Source organism: Nipponia nippon, unplaced genomic scaffold (genome assembly GCF_047370975.1).
Source record: "Nipponia nippon isolate SJK-2023a ecotype South Korea unplaced genomic scaffold, ASM4737097v1 scaffold_2, whole genome shotgun sequence".
Taxonomy (NCBI): Eukaryota; Metazoa; Chordata; class Aves; order Pelecaniformes; family Threskiornithidae; genus Nipponia; species Nipponia nippon.
The window spans coordinates 113861340-113883476 of NW_028262336.1; the positions used below are offsets into that span (position 1 = coordinate 113861340).

At 41.7% G+C, this 22137-nt stretch overlaps 1 protein-coding gene across 5 annotated transcripts in view; it reads right to left on the minus strand.

The window, feature by feature from the left end:
- Window positions 1-2819: 2819 nt before the first annotated feature.
- The window catches only part of ELMOD1 (ELMO domain containing 1), a 52305-nt gene continuing 32987 nt past the window's right edge, over window positions 2820-22137 (minus strand). For 4 of the 5 annotated variants that reach the window (XM_087758821.1, XM_087758823.1, XM_087758822.1 and 1 more), the window contains exons 6-12: window positions 18539-18668; window positions 15279-15412; window positions 14001-14069; window positions 13689-13712; window positions 11452-11502; window positions 9795-9928; window positions 2820-4212 (exon numbers count right to left, since the gene is read on the minus strand). In XM_087758821.1, coding sequence (XP_087614947.1) covers window positions 4040-4212; window positions 9795-9928; window positions 11452-11502; window positions 13689-13712; window positions 14001-14069; window positions 15279-15412; window positions 18539-18668 — 715 coding nt within the window. In that variant the 3' untranslated portion in view covers window positions 2820-4039. The remainder of the gene's footprint in view (window positions 4213-9794; window positions 9929-11451; window positions 11503-13688; window positions 13713-14000; window positions 14070-15278; window positions 15413-18538; window positions 18669-22137) is intronic. The other variant, XM_087758824.1, reaches the window with a different exon arrangement.

Below are 22137 nucleotides of genomic sequence, written 5' to 3' on the forward strand. Positions count from 1 at the left end.
CGTGGCAGAGCTGCGGGTTGAGGTTTTCTCTAGAGCTCATGCAGGAAGGACTCCAATCTGCAAGACCCCACTAGTGGACAACCCAGCAATGCTGGTCGCCCCTGTGGAAGGGTCAAAAACCACAGGTCACATTATGACAAAAACGGACAGGTCAACAAATGGAACGTGAAAAGCTAACCACGGCCCAGGAAGGGCAGGATTAAGAAGGAAACGATGGTATCAGCTGCGTAAAGGAAACCAACGTGTGCATGATGCTACCACTGGTTCTTTGGGTCAGCAGCGGCAGATCTGGGTTCATTAACCTGAGCATCAGCATTCTGTGCACATACATCCTGCTCCACCTAACAGCACTTACTGCAACTGGGAACACGCTGAAAATTCTCCCTTTGCAGCAAAGTGCTTCAGCCAGCTAAGCCATCCCCCCAGCTGTGCCCCACAGGGCACACAGCACAGACCACACAGCAGGTACAGGTGCTTTTAAAGATTGCTCTTCCATTAACCAGGACGATGGATTAATCCTCTTTACACGACAGGAAATTTTCCATCCAGCTTCAGTGCTGCTCTGGGAAACAGCCAGGAGATACAATTCTCCAAGACAAACTGTAGAGATAAGACAGTTTATTTGCGTCTAAAAATAGTATATAGAAACCACCAGCACCAGTATTTGAAAAAGTACCTTCCAAAAGAGCCAATAAGAACCTCAGCAGAACTAATTCTCCCTTCCCCAAAGGAAGCAAAAAGGTACAAGCCAAGAAGCGACAGGAAGCTGGAGCAGCGCTCACTCTCCTCCCGGCTGTAATCAAAACCCCGAGCACGGACCCTACCGGCGCTCACAGCCCCAGCTCCACCGGTGCTGGTGGAGCACTGAGGTTGCTGAAGACAAATCGGTGCCCACCTATGTTGCTGAAGGAGCCTTGGCAACAACTGACATTCACGTTAGCTGGGATAAGGAAGTGCTGTGCTAAGGGAAGTGGCCGAACCTGTAACATAGAGAAATAGAGACCACCCTTGTATAATTTCTCACACAGAATTAAAGAACCACAACACTACATGGCCCTTTTTTCTGGCTTTAAGCAGATCAAGGTAAATATTTCTGCATTTTAAATCACATACAACCTGCCAATATCACATTTTCATCAATTATATTTTCATCTGCCCACCCAAAGCAAGACATATTCTGTACAGCATCAGTACGCTATCTTGTATTTTATAAAGTCAATTAGCAGCTTAGGCTGTGCCTTTTTAAAACACCTGGGTTGCATGGCGATGGCAATGGAAATTATTTGCCTGAGAAAAATACCTGTTAAAAAAGAAAGGTGCCAAATAGCTTTACAGGCTGGGCAGGCAGCACCTGCTGCCCAAGCTGCCCCTGCCACACAGGGCCAGGGATGGTGTTTTCCCAGCAGCAAGCGTTCGGTCGGCTTCAAGGGAGCCTCCAGGAGAGGAGATGTCAGGTGAAGTGCAGCAACCATGAGGCTGTGGAAAGTTTTTCAAAAGATACAACCTAAATTTTCCCTACTCTTAATTAAACCAAAATCTGCACCCTGCGCTGAGTATCAATATTGGTTCTACTTTCTTGAAACAACTTTTTATACTACTTTTTTTGCTGGTTCTTTCATTTTCTCCTCCCTAAAGAAAGCAGCATCCAGTTCCTCACAGGTCATTTTTGGAGACGCGTCAGTGATAGAGTAAATTCTGATTTTTTAAAGAAAAGTTCAGGTTTGCATTGTGGTGAGAGGTCATTCCTGGACAGATGGACACCCTCCCTCAGCAGCGCACAGCCAGCTTGGCAGGCACCAGGGACGTTCTCTACCCTGGGTTTGAAAGGCATTTTGAGAGCAAGGATGTCACAGGCCAACGCTGAAGCACGAGTGGGCAGGACGGTAAGATCTGTAGGCACCAGCATGCAGGGGCTCCACAGGAGGAGGAGTTTCACGCTCAGCTTCGTTAAATCCATCTCCCTGCAAGACAGGAAAAACCACCGCCCAAGCAGCTAGATTACAGCGACACAGCCTGATAGGGAGCCAGATGACATTTTCTGATTCTATTTGAAGTTGACACCTTGAAACAAGGCATAACAACTGAGAAGGTCGCCCCAGTAAGAAGGTAGCAGGGACCTTCGTGCCTCCCTCCCCCCCCAACTCCATGAACTCCAGTGCAGAGTATTAAAAATAAACCAGCATAGCCTAACAAATTGCAGAAGGTATTTAAGTCAGAGTGGGGCAGGGAAAGAAAGCGAGAGTCTAAGATTTGAAACAACAAAAACTGCTGCTAGAAACTTATTTTAGAAGCTTCAAGAGTGACGCAAAGAAGTCCTCGACATCTAATGGTTATAAATAACCACTTTCCGAAAATCAATGGTAGTTAAGTTAAACATACACAGCTTTTATTCCTTTATTTTCATGCAAAATAGGCAATAGTTAATGCTTCCAGTTCCATATTTCCAAATTCATTGGAGAAGACTAATTATCCCAAAACCCATAAAGTTTTGCTGATTAACTCTGCAGTGAGTGGAAGTTTCCAGCCCTGCAGAGAAGTCCTGATCCCCATCTTACATTTTAGCAAAGAAATGAGAGGGCTTAAATCGAAGGAGTTTCCCAAGAACTTTAACCACTCCCATTGCTTTATCTTCTACTTATGAAATGATAGCCCAAGCTGTAGCTGGAAATGGTATAAAGAACCCGATTTGAGGAAGTTCAGATCACTCTTCAGACTAGGGAAATACCACAAAGCTGTTGCATCCCCTTTTACCTGATCCATTAAAGTAAAATAGCTTTCATCTGTATTACTGCATATCTCAAAAATAAAACCCACAGTGCTTCAGTTTAGAATGACATATAATTTATTCATATAATTCACAAGTAGTTGGACACTACTCAATTTAATCTCCATATGCAAGTGATTTACACATATAATACTAAAATTGATTGCTTAGAAGGTAAAAAATACCATGGGTATGAAATGCCATGGTAGATGCTGTTCAATATACTACACAATCTTAGTGTCAGACACTTTTACTCATTTATGTTTTTAGAAAAAAGGCAGTTTGCCATTTTTAATTTTTTTTTTTTGTAAGTAGTCTGGGAAACTCAAGTGGTTTTGCTCTAAACCTTCCAATCAATTATTTCTCCCAGTTCTTAGGAACTGAGTTGACAACCAAAGCAACATTTTCAGTAGTTAAAAAAAAAAAAAAAAAAAATTTGTGCTCCCCTGAATTCACCAAGCACAATGTGACCAAATCATGTTGCCTTCCAACGTGCAACACGAAATAGTAACCCCTGTATATTCAAAGGAATGTGCAGGAATTTAGACCGTGCTTCAGCATGGTGGTGTTGGTGACAATGGCCTGCTGATATAACTTTTGGCCCCTGCCAGTATGCAGTAGCTGTGAGTGTGTTTGCAGTTCACTGTGAATGTATTAGCATCACCAGACCATTTGGTATTCATGCAGCTGTGGAGTCTGATTGTAATTCTGCATAAACTCTTCTCACTGAAACTTGTACCTCATAAGCCTCATTAATTCTGCATTAAGCCTATATGGCTGCATGAAGAAAATTGGACTTTAATGTGTTTGCCTGCATCAGATTAAATTACACGCATTATCTTCTAGATGAGGTCCAAACATACATTTCGCTTGAAATGCCAGTAGTTATCTTAAAATATACCAAGAAGTTAAAAAGCTTTCACAATACAAGATCCAGCTACTTATTCCACATATACAAAAACACAGCTAGAGAAATACAATTCAATTGTCAATGCTGAATTATGAGGAAAGTCTAAAAAAATAGAAAAACTCTGATACCTGGACATCGATTCAAAATGTAACACTGCATAATGCCACAATATGAGCACGCATTTAAAATGAGAAATCCCCAACAAGAGAAGCATAAGGGGATCTAGTATGTGTGACAAAAATAGATGAATACTGCACCAAAAACATGCACACAATCGCCATGGTCATTCAGTATGCTAGTGATGGTCTAAACAGCGGTCTAACACAAGGGTGAGACAGTGTTTCCAAATAAAATCAAGTGAGTAACTACATATTAATTAAACTTTCTGATGCAGCAAAATGAGGGCACAGAGCCATCTCTGGGTTCTGGAGCTGTTTCAAGATTCGCTTGTGAAATTTCTCTCTGACACGATTGAACTCCATTATGTCCAGCGGATCCTCTTCAATCCAGAATTTGTGGAATTCATGCATTAAGTAACCTACAAAGTAATAAGAAAGGGGAAGAGACAGTATGTAAAGATCACACACAAAATTAGAAAGAAACCTGCAATTAACAATTAAGATTTATACAGAGAATCCTGGTCATGGAGGTCTGACAATCTCACAGCACCATGCAGGGACAAGACTAAACCCATTTTGGATAAACCCAAAATTTGATGAATGTTATACATTGGCAGAACTTCTCACAATAAATACAAGAAGTCACTCATCTTGACATAGCGATACATGAACTAAAACATTAAATTAATGAGTATAAAAGCAGGGGAAGATGCTGCTGTTGCTGCTCCACCAGCCTGTTGTTTATATCCAAGTTCTGCCTCACAGGTATTTCCTCATGGGAACATTGCTTACTCTCCACTAAAAAAGAGCACGCTTGTAGGTAACGTAACAGTTACCATCATGTCTTTCTGTACTAACGCTTCCTCTTCATGCACAATTTTACCTTGTGTGTGCATGACCTTGCTTGAAATGTTGTTTAACACTTATGCCTATGATCCTGAAAAGATGAACGATAAGGCGACACACAGAACCGCTAGCTTTGGTACGACATCCCTGTTATAGGAAGAAACTTGATTCCAAAGTAAGCTTAATATACAGGCTCTGATTAAGGCCTTTACCCTCTCAGTTCTGTGCCATCCTTGGACTCAAAGAGTTTCACTGACAAGAGAAATGTTACATCCAGCACTAGGACTTCAATGAACTGTACCCAATCTCTTGATCCCAACTTCCACAGCAGATGAACCATTGAAGAAGTATAATCTTACATCCCCACACAGCAAAATGTGCAAGTACATTTTCTGTATTCCAGAAAGTGAGGGCATTTGTTCTAAAAAAGGCTGACTTGCTTCTATCCATTTATTTCTATTGCATGACAATTACAACACACATACTTCTAACTTAAATGTCAAGGTATATTTGCATAGTCATTTTTTTTCCCCATCATCAATTTGAGAAACTTCATTCAAAAGGTACTTCAAGTACATCTTCACTTCTCTTCCATATATTCCAAAAGCCACAGGCTGTTTCATTCCAGGAGATGTAACTTTCAAAGAAAAGCTCAGTAAAACCCCTTTAAAAAAAAAAAAAAAATCACTATATATATATATAATGTAAAACATTGTTAGATCTTCACCCTCCAAAATCTAGATTTCCAAGAGGTACCTTCTGTACTTCAGCAGTGACTGTGTTGAGCATGCCATTCAGCAATGCAGTTTCATGCATTGCTTGTACAATCAGAGAAGGCAACGGAGTCCAAAAGCAGTGCGCCAAATGCAATCCTTAGCTTCGTGTGCGTCCCCACGGCCTGAGGGAGCAGAAGGCTGCAGATGAGGTGGCGTGGTGGATCAGCATTTAGGAGGTCCATGCAGTACAACCATTGTGTTGTTCTACCAGCAAGGCTGCTGGCTGGGCAATGTAATTTTGACTTTCCAGTTCAGTGAGGCAGCCTGTAGGCATTTAATGCAGTCTAATGGTGTCTGGGTTTGAAGGAAATTTGAAGGAAACCTAGGATGACTGCAGTAGGGAGAGGAGAGAAACTGCAAGAGCTTAAGAGCAGGGATTTGTCAGACTCAAATAGATAATCTCTGGATGAATTGTCCTTGCTCCAGGAAAGTTTGTCTGTTGATGCTTTCTCTACCATAAAGTCCATTTGATAGCTTCAAGCTTTTCCTAGGATAACCTCAAGTTTTTTCTAGGATCGCAGGCAGAGTATGTAGGAATATCCATCCACTTTACTGGCCCATTACTACACCGGAGAGCTGTGAAAGTTTTATCCCGCTTCATAACTCATACATGCATGGGCTGCAGAGGGAAGAGCTGTCAAAATCAGTTCTCCCTCCAGCGTTGTCATGAGGGACTGGCCATGCTGGTCAGCAGACACAGTGGTCCTGGGGCACAGCCCCAGGCTTAGTCAGCAGAACAGTCACTGCAGCCACGAGTTTGGCAGTGGCAAGAAGACACTGTAAAGGTACTAAAACATGTCTCTTCCTCCCCCAAATTCAGTGGTGGGGAATTTTAGATGTGGCAAGAAACCAGAAGCAAGAATAGAATATAGAATCATAGAATTGTTTAAGTTGGAAAAGACCCTTAAGAGCGAGTCCAACCGTGAACCTACCATTGCCAGGTCCCACTAACCCATATCCCTAAGCACCACAACTACATGTCTTTTAAATATCTCCAGGGATGGAGACTCAGCCACTTCCCTGGGCAGCCTGTTCCAATGCTTGGCAACCCTTTCGGTGAAGAAATTCTTCCTAATATCCAGTCTAAACCTTCCCTGGCTCAACTTGAGGCCCTTTCCACTCATCCTATCATTTGCTACTTGGGAGAAGAGACCAACCCCCACCTCGCTACAACCTCCTTTCAGGCAGTTGTACAGAGAAATAAGGCCCCCCCTCAGCCTCCTTTTCTCCAGGCTAAACAACCCCAGCTCCCTCAGCCGCCCCTCATAACACTTGTGCTCTAGGCCCTTCATCAGCTTCGTTGCCCTTCTCTGGACACGCTCCAGCACCTCCATGTCCTTCTGGGAGTGAGGGGCCCAAAACTGAACACAGTACTCGAGGTGCGGCCTCACCAGTGCCAAGCACAGGGGCACTATCACCGCCCTGGTCCTGCTGGCCACACTGTTCCTGATACAAGCCAGGATGCCATTGGCCTTCTTGGCCACCTGAGCACACTGCTGGCTCATGTTCAGGCAGCTGTTGACAAACACTCCCAGGTCCTTTTCCCCCAGGCAGCTCTCCAGCCACTCCTCCCCAAGCCTGTAGCGTTGCATGGGGTTGTTGTGACCCAAGTGCAGGACCCAGCACTGAGCCTTGTTGAACCTCATACAGTTGGCCTCAGCCCATCGATCCAGCCTGTCCAGGCCTTCCTACCCTCCAGCAGATCAACAGTTCCACCCGACATGGTGTCATCTGCAAATGTACTGAGGGGGCACTCAATCCCCTCGTCCAGATCATTGATAAAGATATTAAACAGAACTGGCCCCAATATTGAGCCCTGGGGAACACCACTTGTGACCAGCTGCCAACTGGATTTAACTCCATTCACCACAAATCTTTGGGCCTGGCCATCCAGCCAGTTTTTTTATCCAGCAAAGAGTACGCCTGTCCAACCCATAAGCAGCCAGTTTCTCCAGGAGAATGCTGCAGGAAATGGTGTCAAAGGCCTTACTAAAGTCCAGGTAGACAACATCCACAGCTTTCCCCTCATCCACTGAGCGGGTCACCTTGTCATAGAAGGAGATCAGGTTAGTCAAGCAGGACCTGCCTTTCATAAACCCACGCTGGCTGGGCCTGATCCCTCAGTTGTCCTGTATGTGCTGTGTGATGGCACTCAAGATGATCTGCTCCATGACCTTTCCTGGCACCAAGTTCAGGCTGACAGGCCTGTGGTTCCCCAGATCCTCCTTCTGGCCCTTCTTGTAGATGGAGGTCACACTTGCTGACCTCCAGTCAACTGGGACCTCCCTGGTTAGCCAGGACTGCTGAGAAATGGTGGAAAGTGGCTTGGTGAGCACTTCCATCAGCCCCCTCAGTGCCCTTGGGTGGATCCCATCCAGCCCCAGAGACTTGTGTGTGTCTAAGTGGTGTAGCAGGTCGCTAACCATTTCCCCTTGGATTATGGGGGCTTCATTCTGCTCCCTCTCCCTGTCTTCCAGCTCAGGGGGCTGGGTACCCAGAGAACAACTGGTCTGACTATTAAAGGCTGAGGCAAAGAAGGCATTAAGTACCTCAGCCTTTTTCTCATCCTTTGTCACTATGTTTGCCCCTGCATCCAATAAAGGCTGTAGCGTCTCCTAGCCCTCCTTTTGTGGCTAATGTATTTATAGAAACATTTTTTATTGTCCTTTATGGCAGTAGCCAGATTAAGTTCTAGTTGGACTTTGGCCCTTCTAATTTTCTCCCTGCACAACCTCACGACATCCTTGTAGTCCTCCTGAGTGGCCTGACCCTTCTTCCAAAGGTCATAAACTCTCCTTTTTTTCCTGAATTCCAGCCAAAGCTCTCTGTTCGGCCAGGCCGGTCTTGTCCCCTGCCGGCTCATCTTTTGGCACATGGGGAGGGCCTGCTCCTGCGCCTTTAAGATTTCCTTCTTGAAGAATGTCCAGCCTTCCTGGACTCCTCTGCCCTTCAGGACTGCCTCCCAAGGGACTCTGTCAACCAGGCTCCTAAACAGGCCACAGTCTGCCCTCCAGAAGTCCAAGGCAGCAGTTCTGGTGACCCCCCTCCTTACTTCTCCAAGAATCAAAAACTCCATCATTTCATGATCACTATGCCCAAGATGGCCTCCAACCATCACATCACCCACCAGTCCTTCTCTGTTCACAAACAAGAGGTCCAGTGGGGCACCTTCCCTCGTTGGCTCACTCACCAGCTGTGTCAAGTAGTTATCTTTCACACAGTCCAAGAACATCCTGGACTGTTTCCTCTCCGTTGTATTGTATTTCCAGTACACACCTGGTAAGTTGAAGCCCCCCATGAGAACAAGGACTAGTGACTGTGAGATATGGGAGCCAAACCAATCATACTAGACACATCCATTCATGAGGCCATGGGCACGTCAGGAACGTGTCAAAAACACAGAGTAACCCTTCTAAGGAAGAGATGACCTGAAGATGCGTAAGTGGATATTTAGGTAGATACTTATCTGTCTTTTTTTATTTATCAAGCCAACCTCCCCCAAAGATAAAAGCCTAGCAGCTAAACTGCCCAGAAACCATTGCAAAAGGGAGAGCCCTGCTACAGTATCTGCCCACATAAGACTTTGGGTGAATGAGTCTCATTAAATAGCATCCTTGTTCTGAAAAGCCTATACTGTTTAATGAAAAATATGCACAGGACACTAATATTTGCCATTTATCCAGTTAAGCAATAAGAAAATATTATAGCTGCAAAACAAAAAAATCTATTACCTAAATAGCCAAACTTAAAAAAAAAAAAGAATGAAAGCTTTGCAATTGTGATAAATGTGGAAAACAGTGCATCTTGACTTCTTGTTATCAGTTTCTTGCCTATACACTGGCAAATATTAGAAGTGTTGCTCCCACTGTGCAAGGATGCACAGCAGGTCTATGCTGTAGAAGGGCTGCTCGAATACAAGGGAAAGGGCTGGGAAAGCACTATTTTGAGGGAGGGCAACTCTACTGAAGGGTGGAGGGTAACACTTGAGTGTAGATGCAAATATCTTAAGACAGTTGGATTTATGGGGAAGCAATCTCCAGAAGCTCTTTAAAGTACCTTTAGGTTCTTCTTGTTATTATTTAAAACCAGTTTAAGAAGATAGGAAGGTCACTTGTTCAGACACTTGGTGAGTTTTTTTGTTTGGGTTTATTTGGGTTTTTGTTTTGTTTTGGTTGGATTGTTTTACCCCTTGGTTTGGTAGTGGCATCCATCACAACTAAGAATTGAATCCAAGCATCCTAAAGGCAGGAGAGCAGGACTACCATGATAGTCTCTGTGCTGTGTCAGCAGATTTTTTTTTTTTTTTTTTAAAGTATGGGTAGTACAAAAGTGTTAGCAGGAGTACAAAGTATGTATTTCCCAGCCCCATCACCACTTACAGAACGTCTGCTGAAAGTGAGTTAGTGTTGGTGCTTCTGGAGCAACATTGTAGAAATGGGTCTTCAGAGCTCCACTCACAAGTAGGTTGTATGCAAGGTCTGTTATGTTAATGCCCACGATAGCAAAAGAATAGCTGTAAGAAAAAGAAGCAGCAACATTTGTGGGGAGTTTGTTTTCTTTCAGCACACAATAAGAAACACTGATGACACTGACACTGTGGATTTTGCGTGCTACTGAGGTGTATTAATTCTCTCCTTTGTGAGCTTCTAAGGTGGGGGGTAGAAAACAAGAAAAACATTTATCCTGCCTGCTTGATACACTCTAATAGCAATGCTTCCCTTGTGAAACATATGGTCACAGTGAAAACAGAAGTTTCATCACTGTGCCAGCATTTTCAGTGGAGCAGCACAGATTCACTCCTATGGAATAAGAACAAGCCCGGGCATCCCTGTGCTCGCCTCTGACACAGGGCAAGCACTCCACACGGTGGCTGTCTGCAGGGTGACCCATCATTTGCTATTTTAACCCATCTGCCCCACTGGAATTCATTACCCACAGTTAGGAACATCAGGTTTCAACAATCAGTCCTATAAAGACATTCATATGGCTAAAAAGCCTGTGAAAAAGATCTAGCTGAGTCACCTCCAATTTCTTCCTAACAGAGAACGAGATACACAGGCCAGAAAACAGGCAAAAACCTAAATCAGAGCATGCTGGAAACAGAAATAACAAAAATCAGATTCATGAAGCAACCCCCTGCCCTGCTAAGAGCTATCAACAAGGAAAGTATATTTAGGCACAACAGAACTCAGAAATTGGAAGTTATTTCTTAATTTGTGAGCCTGTTGCCTAAAGAACTTGACATTTCTGGCAGTGACCATTTCCCAAGAAAACATATGATGTCCCACACTGGCATTTAGTGATAAAAGCAAACTTGTTTAGTTATTCAGTGATTTTTTTTTTTGTCCTCTGAACACAGCTGTCTTCTGTAGACTGTCCTGGGTGTTTTTTCAATTATCTCTATCAAGCAAACCAAAATACTTCCCTTTTCTTTAACCTTTGAGATCTTTCAGGAGGAAAAAATAATAAATAAAAGTCCCGAAGTTAACTGCAATGTGAGGCCTAATGGCAAGTTTCACAGAGAAGTGAAATATGGGCATTAAAATGTTGTATTACAGATTTTCAGATACACTCAGAAGGAACATCCAGTTCCATACTCATGAATAATGCAGCTATATCAAACCCACTGCTTAACAAGACAAAAACCTCACTACAATTTCTTCCCTTTTATATTCCCCTATTATACTTCCCTGAAAGCAGATCAGAACCTGATTCTGACAGTAAGAAGTAAGACTCGATCACATTATGTGTTAAGAAGAATTAAATAGATATTCATCACTGCACTATTCATAGCATACAGAGAAAGCTTCTCCTTGCGGCATCATTTTTGGGTTATTTTTCGTAATTCTTACTTCAAACTGTTTTTCCTGTAGTCTTTGATCAAAATCAAGGTGTGGTTAAGACAATAAATGTTAGTATGTACACTGAAATTTCCTTTATAAAAAGTAACCAGGAAACACCTTTTTCCCCTCAAATGTACGGCATTATTGTTAACTGTTGTGCTTGTGGCAACTTTAAAATGATTTCTGAACTTACCCAATTGCCTTATCAAACTTTTTCTTCTCCCATTCTGTTTTGCTGAATTGGCTAAGGGGAAAAAAAAAAAATTAAAATCCAGATATTGCCATGCATTACTAACTAACAAATATTTTCTTTCAATTTCTTTGATATTATAACATTGACTGAACACAGTATTTTACCTCCATTGATATAGCTAATCAAATTTAACTCTGCTTCTGACTGAATAGATTGGTATAAAATGGATTGGATGGATTTGAAATGGGTAACTGGCTTTATAGCATTGTTGATAAACTTGTCTCATTATTACAAAGCGTTCGTCTACATCAATGCTCTCGGTAAAAGCCAGTTATTTTCTATATTGACCACAAAGATGATCCACTTCAATTAAGTCTGAGCTATACAAAAAGTTGATAATATTACATTTCTTTTAACTAATCAAAGATGGTTTTAGCCTTTTGTGTTTTCAAAGATATACATGACACTCATCACTGGAAGGCATAATTCACCTGAGGCAGCAAACATGAAAAATACTCCTCTGACAAAGTTTTTATGTCCAGCCAAATTAGAAACCACTCAACAATCAAAAATAAGGAACAGTATTTCCTATTATTTGGCACAATAATATAATGCAGAGCTTTTCATGGACACAGAAGATCCCTCCCTTAAAACAAAATTAGTTAGGGAACAGATTGATTTTAGACGAAATTTCTGCTGTTCAACAACATTTTCATTTAAAAGAGCTGTGTGATGCAATGAGTCAGCTGACAACCCACTAACCAGGTTTTAACCTACTCAAATGAAGCAAGTTTAGCAGAAATCATTGCCTGCATTTATCACCAGCTAAAAGCAGGCACAGAACCGACCCTAACCAGTGGGCTACAATTTAGACATGCCTGTGGGAGTTTTGCCCTGGTAACGCAGATCAGAGTTTGCAAGCTTTAGATTCCAAATTACAGACAGCCATGTGTGAAAGCATTGTTGTTGGACTTTACTTGAACCACAATATATATTACACTAAAAACAATCCCCTGAGCTTCATGTAAATATAGTGTGTAAAAATTGTTGCCGTTAAGTATTAAAGATGCTAACAGGTTCATACCCATCCTGACCTGAGTGTTACCGGGTGGCACGCATGAGGACAAAACTTCAGCTCCTAAATGGCTTAGCGTACAGGAATACATCAGTCTTCACTCATTCTCTAAAATCTTAACCATCTTTGTAGGCTGTGGCATAGCATCAGTTAAAAACCCCCAAGCAAACACTGAATAAGGGTGGCACATGTAGGATGTGGACAAGCAATACAGTTCAACAGAAATAGAAATTACATTGATCATGATCACATCAGAAACCAGCACGGCTGCTAAGCAACCACACCAGGAAGAACACCATGGGCACCACCAGCAGCATCTATCTTCTACTGAATGCTCTTTCAAGGGATAGAAATTGCACATGCTCATACAGCACTCCAAGATGGTTGTTGGTAATCAAACATGTAAATGAAGAACACTCATGTGTTCCAAGTGCTTTGTGTCACAGAATTACTATTGGGAACTCAATCACAAAATACTGAGGAGATCAAAAGCTTCACAGGATTCAGATGTGGACCTGCTGTATGGATATCTAACATTATTGGCAGAAGAAAAATGTCTTTTAAGGCAACTGATTACTATGTAACTGGCTAAGAGGCATCTCCCCCCCCCCCCCCCCCCCCAATTATGGAATAGATCTAGTCACAAATCATTCACAACACAAAATTTTTGCCACTTGAAGGCACCTGATCTGGCTAGTCCATTGCCTTGACTGTTGAGAGATTAGACCCATCATTAGTGAAGGCAGACAGAGTATGTCACTATAAAGGGCCTCTTCAGCTGTGCTAACAAGTACTTGGCCTAGGCTACTTTTGATTATCAAGTCAGTCACAGCTGTTGTGACTATAGTGGCACTGCTTAGACTTTTTTCCTACAGGTCAAAGTCGCTCAAATTTTTTTCATTAAGCCTGGTCCTAAATAGGTCTAAAATACAGTACTTTAGCTACATCAAGCAAGGTTGATTTCAGTTTTTATATATAAGCATGCTCAGATCTACTCAGTGTTGCACCATCAGCTACGTTTGAGTTAACTTTAGAGAAAGGAACATGGATCTCTTGGTGTCGCAACAAAGACTTTCAGTTTATAACACACCAAACTGCAGTATGGTTTGATCTTTATTTACATGTAGGGTCTCATAAAACTAAGAGAAAAGAAAAAAAATACCTTATTTCCTTCTTAGTGACTTCCCTTCATTATGAAAAGACAAAAGAATTAAAAGAAAGGTAAATAAAAATACAAAATCACTTGAAATTAGAAGTATAAATGAAAACACTTAACGCTAAGTTTAACTATTTCTAAAATTCAGTATACAAGTTTGCCTCTTGGACTTGATCAGTTTTCAGGATCAGTACTTGAAAACAGATTGCATGTGGCAATACCCAAGCATATGCCCAACAAAAAGAAAAAAGCCCCCTCCCCCAAACATCAGCCAGCACAGCACACTCTCAAGTTATTTTTTCTGGTCTCAAGCATTACCTGTATTTAGGCTGAAGAGAATCGGAGAGAACTTGCTGAGCTATCTCAGTGTCCCATTCGGCAAAATACCTGCAGATATATATGTTCAGGGACAATTGTTAAAGAAACACAACCAAAAAAAAGCATCTTAAGTCATACTGAGCTGTTCATACACACCCTTTTAAAGGTCACTACATGTGTTATGCAGTTTGAGTAGCATTTAACATGTTAAATTCATTAAGCTACCAACTCAGAGCCCCAAAATGGAAGATAAAAGCAGCCTCAAATTACAAGTGCAATCCTATAAGCGCTTAGTGAACGTGCATTACCAGAGTCCCCTTTCTACCCACCCTACAGAAAATCAGTTGCTTATTACTAGAGCGTGTTAGCTGCTGAGCTCAAGAGAAAGCAGTTCAGGCTTTTTGATCTGGCAGATTCATTAAGCAAGATAAGAGTCATCACAGGAGACTAAGAAATGAAATACATGGTAGGGATTCATCTCCAATGGAAGTTCAAAGCCAGAGTCAAGAGTCCAGATCCTCAACTGAGCTTTGCTAGAGAACAACATAGGGACAGTGGATGATTTATGTCCTTCAATCTGTAAAAGCAGAAAATATTTCTTCTTCCCCTCATAGGGAGAGGTTATTTTACTGAATGTTTCTAAGTTATGTAACTACCTGCAGTAGATACAAGGGCTGGAGGAAATAACAGGCATTGATCAACTCCCAAATTACCAACCACAGATATGGTACCAACACCTGGTGTGCATGCGGCAGAAGGGAAAAGTGATGTAAACTCACTGCTTAATTTTGAGTATTGACAGAAATTGAAAAAGTAGTCCAACTACAGAAATCTGCCATCAGTGGCTGCATTTCAAGTGTTTTGCCTAAGAATTCAGCGTGAAATTCCCAAACAAGGAAGCTGAGCAGTAACATAACCCTCCCACCTACCCACTTTCAGGGCATTTTGTTTAAGGAGATCTAGATATTGGTGAAAATATACTTTACAATTTCTTTCTTGTGGGAAGAGAGAGTGCTAACTTACTGTGTCACACAGAAACTAAAAAAAGGGCTTAGCAGCCGGTATTACTGAGTTGAATTAGGAACACTGAAAGAAAGGAGACCCCTTTGAGAAGAGAAACCCTCCGAAATTGGGGCTAGCAAATAAATTCTTTCAGTTTTTTATATGGAGTCCCTAACACTTTCATAAGTCATTCCCATAGACTTGCTAAAAATCTGCAAGTAATGCTGCTTTCGTGCTTCAGCACTCATAAACCCATCTACAGAGGAACATACTTACACCAAGTTATATAAGCCCAGGAGACCCATTCCTCTAAAGTCTGTTTTAGGATCGTCACCTTGGAAACCAATTTCACACCACTGCTTCGAAATCCGAGCTTTCAGTGGCGAATTGGGCTTCAAGCATTTCCACAACTAGGAAGATTACAGGTAAAACATAATTAAACTTCCACACATTAGTATGGCTTTTTCTTCTTTTTAAGTCAAGCTAGGTTCTGATGTTACATCACTGCATCACTATCCCAGCAGCCCAAACATAAAATCAAATTAAATTCTTGGGGGTGAGGAGGGTGGGTGGGGAAATCCCAAACCACTCTTAAGTACTGCAGACATTTCAGACCTACAAGGCCCTTCCGACATTATTGGCAGCTGCTGTAACGTCTCGCACAAGGACTTGTTTTGTTCATGCTTTGTGCATCAAACTAGCATCTGCCTCCATAAGCACAGAGACAGGAACGGGCTGGAATTTGGTTGTAAATCACTGACAGAGAGGCAGGCAATCAGCCCTCAGGTCCCTGAGGCTCTGCAGCAATCTTTTCTCCAGCATCTTTTGCAAGTCTCTGGAAGGGTTATAAATCAAGAGTGCTGACTTGGCTACCACAGTGCTGAAAAGCAAATTGGAGAACATAAAAAAAAAAAAAAAAATCTATACAAGAATAGCGTGTGCCACCTTCATATTTAACTAAGGGGTGAATCATTCATTGATCTCACATAAAAAAAAAAGGACAATGATTTAACAAGCCAGATCCTCAGCTGGAATAAATCCCCTTAGCTGCACTGGTCCAGTGACTTTAGTGCCTAAATATCACGTTGCTAGGCACCTAAAAGCAGCCTAAATTGACATGTCTGACAAATACATACTTTTCCACACACTTCATGTGCCATATCACAAACTCACCCTTTCCAAAGTGTATTAAGAAATCAGGTGTTCTCCATAAACCATGAGTTGGTGAGTAGGGCCTCAAGAAACACACTTAGACAAAGCCTACCCAAGGGAAAGAGCTGTATGCACATTTCCCAAATAAACAACCCAGAAAACTTACTAATTTTAGCAATTCTAGCTGCATTTAAAATGAGGTGCCTTAGGAAGGTTAAAATTTTAATTATTTCACTTTGTATGACTGCATAAAGCATCATTGTTTAAATCATATTTGCTTTCTTGTTCATCCATTGACAGTAAATACAATATTATTCATTAGTTCAATCACATTAACTTAATCTTTCTCTCATTCATAAAGTGCACTCCTGGTAAACATGAACACATGATAGACATTAGGAACTCAAATTACCCACTGCAGAGATCACTTACAAGAATATCTAGAAGGGATGAAAACCAACTGGCCTACTCTTCCCAGCGTGGGTTGGAAACCAAATTAAACCATTGGACATACTTCCATTTGACATGAGAATTCGCAAAAGAAAAATGCCTGCTGTAAACAAGTGCTAATACACAGGTTACACTGGAAGCAGATGGTGAAACTGATACTTTCTTCAACACTATAAATTTTACAGCATAAGCTGCGCTGTTTAATCTCCCCTCAGACAAACGCTCAGTTTCCATTCTGCTTTTATTCTTCTGTAGTTATGTTTTTAAAGCACTTATGTGACTACACATCATTGCTGATATGATTCTCAGGAGCATCTAAGAACCAGGACCTGGCCCTCACAGGCTGGGCGGCCAGGAAGCAGACCACAACCAGCTCCTCGGTGCTTCTCACCTGTGATCCCATCCTCAGACCCAACTTCTTGCTCTCTGGGCAGTGTAGATGCCCAATGTATTTAGGAATGCTTTCCTAGAGCCAAAGGCCCTCGTTAAATCTGCAGCCAGGTATCTGGTATTTTCAGGGACCAACATTGTAGGCTGGCACCTGGATCTCCCACCTCCAAGACACAGGCTTCCTCACTGGGTAAACTGGTGTGTCCTTTTAATTAAAGCCCACTCTACCCCCAAGAAATTTGTGGTTTTGGCTGCACAGGGGCAGGACTTGGAGTCCATCTGCCCCATCCTACCTGGTTTGACTCCTCCTCAGTGAGACTCCCACGTCCCAGCAAGGAGCCAACCTTAAAGATAGCCTTCTAGACACCTACAGGAACTCTCTGACCATTTGAAGCATTTTTTAGAAATAGTTATTTGCATCCTTAAATGCTTATATAAGATGCCTACTGGGATTTTTGGAAGTGCCTGGAAGCCCAAGTAACTAAGGTAACACTTCCAGAAGCTCCCACTGTAACTTGTGTAAGGCATTATACTGCAAACTGCAGCGTGGAAGACAGCTTCATCATCATGTGCTGTAAAAATCCCAACAAAGGTGGATGGGGACAGAAGCAAAGGAAGTGTTTAAGTTTTCAATATTTTTGTTTAAAATAATAAAAAAACAAACAGGTGGTATGTTTTTATAAGACATCTGAGAATTCTGTAAGAAGGCATTTTGCTTGTAGATAAGCTCATTATCACTATTCAATGTTTCCTGCCATTTCTCTGAAGCATCTAGCACTAGCTATGGTCAGAAATAGGATCAGAAGAAATACTGGGACTTGCTATTAGACTATTTTCCACCCCCTTTATTCTCTCCTCAATTCCTTTCCAATATAAGAGCTCTGTAGCTCTCCCTCTGTTTATGGCTTCAAGATCATCTTCCTGAAAAAATACTTTCATTATCTGCTCCAGTGCAAGACTTTCCTGAAGTATGTGAAACCCAATGGGTATGGTTTTCGTCACTAGGCATGTATTATCTAAAGAATAGCTTTAATTTGTTTTCATTTGAAAATATATTTGGTAAATATAAATGTGCAAGTCATCATCTCCCACCCTTCCATCCCACACAATGAAAGCTAGAGGTTTGCCACTGGGATACATAGACAGTGTCTTCAAAAATACAAGAAATTGAAGAAAAAAAAAGTCAGTTCTGGTTAAGAGAGAAGAATACCCTTCTCATATTGGAGAGAGGTGTACTGAAGTAGGACATACAGCTATTTTTCTAGAGCTCATAGCACAGAGCTGTTATCTGCAGTAATAGCTGGGTATCCAGTGCCTAGACATAGTCCAGCCAAGGGACACGCATTCACCAACCAGGGAATGAGCTGCTTGCTTGGCAGGTGTTACACCCAGACTAGATTAATATGCTGTATAGCCTTATCTTACAACAGGCACACAATGGAGGAAGGTGACAACACCTCTTGATGTTTTAAAGGTATTTATAAACCAGGCTGTTTGGAGCTGACGAATAAAGGATGCCCTCTAAGTATCTCTTAAGCACCTACCTTCAGAAGCATTTCCTCATGTTGCAGATTCTCTGAATCATATGGCTCTCTGCGCAGCTTTTCAACCTCTACAATCAGATTTCTGTACCCCACAATCTGCAGCAGGCATGCCTGAAGAGATACTCCCAACCTGAGTGGGGGGAAAGGAGCAATATAATCCAACTGAATCATATGTAGAGATGAAACAGCACTGCCGTGTACACTCTCGTTTAATTCACATGAATAATGTTACATCAATGGATTTATAGTCTAACACTTTAATTACAATGGAAGAATTTCCAAGAGATCAATATTACATTAAACAAGGCCTTGTAAAATGCATAGTCTTATTTAGTGCCTTCCTTAGATAATAAAATTTGGGATTTTTTTAGATCTTTGAACAGTGAATTTTCACACATTGAAATCTCATTGTAACTACACACAGTAGCATTGAATGCCTGCTACAAGCACATCACTGAATCTTTCCCCTCATTCAAATGGCAGCCTCTCAAACAATGCCCTGAGACCAGAGATGTGAACTTAAAAAAGGGTGAGGGGGGGAACTCGGCAAAAAGCTAAAAATATTCATCTTGATTCCGTGCCACAAAAGCTCGCATAAAGCAGCCCAAAACCCCAAATAATATAGTTCAAAGATCTGCCTCTAGGCAGTATTTTTTTCAGTCTCATGTTAAGAATCACAATAATGGCTCTCTTTTCATTATAGTGCAGATTTTATGTTTCCTTTTTACATTTCCTGATGCAGCGTTAAAAACAAACAAAATAAAAAAACAACCCGAAAAACCAAACCAAAAAAACCCCCAAACCCCCACCAAACATGTGGCTTCCAAGGCTTTAAATTACAAAAACTTATTTAGTTTTAGGTTAAGATTTTATAATATTAAATACAAGTTATGCAGTACACAACTGCCACGCTCATAAGAATGTTTAATTATATATGGGAATAAATCCTTTAATTTTTAATACTGTCTGAAATTATCTGAACGTCTAGTATGAATTTGGAGGTCACAGAGTCATATCCTCATTCCTCTGTGGAACAGACTGCACTGATATTAAGCTGCACAGGTTCCTCATCTGTCTTGTTTCATATGCTGAAACATTTTGTTTATTCCATAATACTGTTAAATTTTCTGAGCAGAAGGATTTTCACTGCTTATCTTTTGAGATTAATCTACAGAACCAGAGATGTCATTAGGCCATTTCTCTTGCTGCAATTTCACGTTATTTGTGGCTATAACCCTTTTGGAATAACCTGTGCAGTGTTTTCCCTCCTTTGCTGTTTGTTTTTTGGTGTTTTTTTGTTTTGTTTTGGCTTGGTTTTTGTTTTTTGTTGGTTTTGGATTTTTTTTTTTTTTAACATGCTTCACTGGCTATACCCTACAGTTTTACAGAAAGGCTGCATTTCAAAGAAAGCTGAAAAGCCTGACAAGACTGCATGTGAATTGCTGTAGCGCATCACTAAACCACAGCCATAATGTCTTTAACTACTCAATAACCTCAGAATAGTTTAGAGCAGAACACCACAGGCAGTGGCAAAGCAGAGCAATTTTATATTAAAAAAATAAATGTATTTTAAAGTTCCAAGTTGCACAACATATACAAAGCAAGCCATGTTTGCACTTTGTCTAAATCCAGTCAAACGCTCTGTGCAATGTTATTTGGGGGGTGGGGGGAACTACTCTCGCCACTCTCCATTAAGCTTTCGCTCTCCTGCTTGCCCCAGCAGCACAAAGTAGAGGACACGGGTGAGCTGCTGACACCCCACACCTCCTCCCTGCCACCCCTGTGCTGGTGGTGGCAGCTCTCAGAGCACAGCAGCAACCTGCCTGGCCTTGCACCCCCACCTCCTCAGCTCCAGGCGCTCCACGAGATGGAGTCGAGTCCAAAACTGGGAGTATTCCATGGACTCTTACTGTAGTTAGTGTAGACTCCATGTGTCACCATCTGGTTATTCAATCTACTTGCTCCCACCGCTAAACATACGCACTGTTATCTCAGTATCTTATTGATAAAGTGCCTCCCTCTCTTCAGGTCATGGCAGCCTGGAGCATCCAAGAACAGCTCAGTGCGAACATCCCTGGGATGCCAGTTCAGCTCTGCAAAGATGCTACAGTAACAAAAATGACTGCATACAGATTTGCAGAAACAGATATAGTATGACACATGGCCCCTTGTCCTTACCCCAGGAGATTTCAAGTCTCTACAATGCAAGGGAAGGTCAGAGCTTCTGAACAAGACAGTTTGGATGCAGGTTTCTTTGTGTTCAAGATTAGGCAAGGCAAAGAGTTTTCCTTAATCCTGTCTAAAGAAATAGCTGACCTGCTTTTGCTGAAGTTTCTCCAGCAACATTTACTATAAAATAAATGGCTCACATGTAAAACTTCAGTGCAGATGCTTAAAGTTTAGCAGAACTATGATTAATTTAATATAAGGAGCAATTTAGCATCAGGGTGTGTTTCTATGTATGTGGCACCACCTTGCACATCCCAGGCCAGTATTTCTCACTGTTTTAAAGAGGTATTTCACCAAACTGGGGGTGTGTGGTATGAAAGACTCAGTCCTGTAAAATGTTGAGTGCATGGGTTCTAGTCCAAAAACAATCATTTGTTCTGTGCTAAGCATACGAACACTACCTGGATTAAACAAGAAATAGTTTAGGTTGGTTGTTATTTTGTTTGGTTGGTTGGGGTTTTTTTTTCAGATATTAGGACCAGATCACTTAAAATGTAACTTAAGGTTCAGGGGCCTGATTCAAGCAAACAGAAGTCATCTGCACCTCTGCGCTCTCTCTCTTCTGGAAGACAGCATTTCTTCAGAGGCCAAAGGCAATGCCATGAGGAGAATCAGATAGTGATCTCCAGTGTCATACAAAATACTATTTTAATGAAATCCTTGTTTTTTCTTGTAATTATTCCACCCAGTTACCCAAGGGTCCAACACTGAGAAGTGAGTGCTTGAATCAGCCTGATTGCCAACGCTGCAGTTGCTGACGTCCACAGGCCAGGCTCTGAGCTGTGCACATTTACATCCTGCAGTTTTTCCTCACATGTCACCTTCACTAATTTTGCCATTACAGATTTTTTTCTGAATTTCAGCTATCAGCGTCCTGTGCAACACAAGAGTACCAGAGCTGTGACACCCTCCTCAGATGGGCAGCCTCTCAGGGTGGCCTCACATCCACTTGAAGCAGCTGCTCTTTCATCACCCTCCCTTTGAAGGTCATGTGGGCAAGGTCCTGAGAAGTGACACCCCTGGAAAAGCTCTGGGCCCATTTCCAGAAAAATTTCACAGGGCTTCTCATCTATGAGAATAAGGTGTTTTCTTTGTTTTGTTTCTCTTATTTTCTTCCCTTCTTTAATGGTTGGGCCACTGTTTTTTCAATCCAGGTGGACAATGGTCACATCCAGAACAGCTGTCTCTTAAATTAGAGAGACACCCAGTGTGCTCTATTTCCTTTATGATCAGTGAAGCCTCATTTTAAGACTACCCGGTTACTGTCCTTTTCACTGGGGGGCAGGGCTGGGGGGTCATTCTGTAATGAGACAAAAAAAAAAAAATATATATATATATATATTTTTCCAACTGAGCTTTTGGGTTTTGTT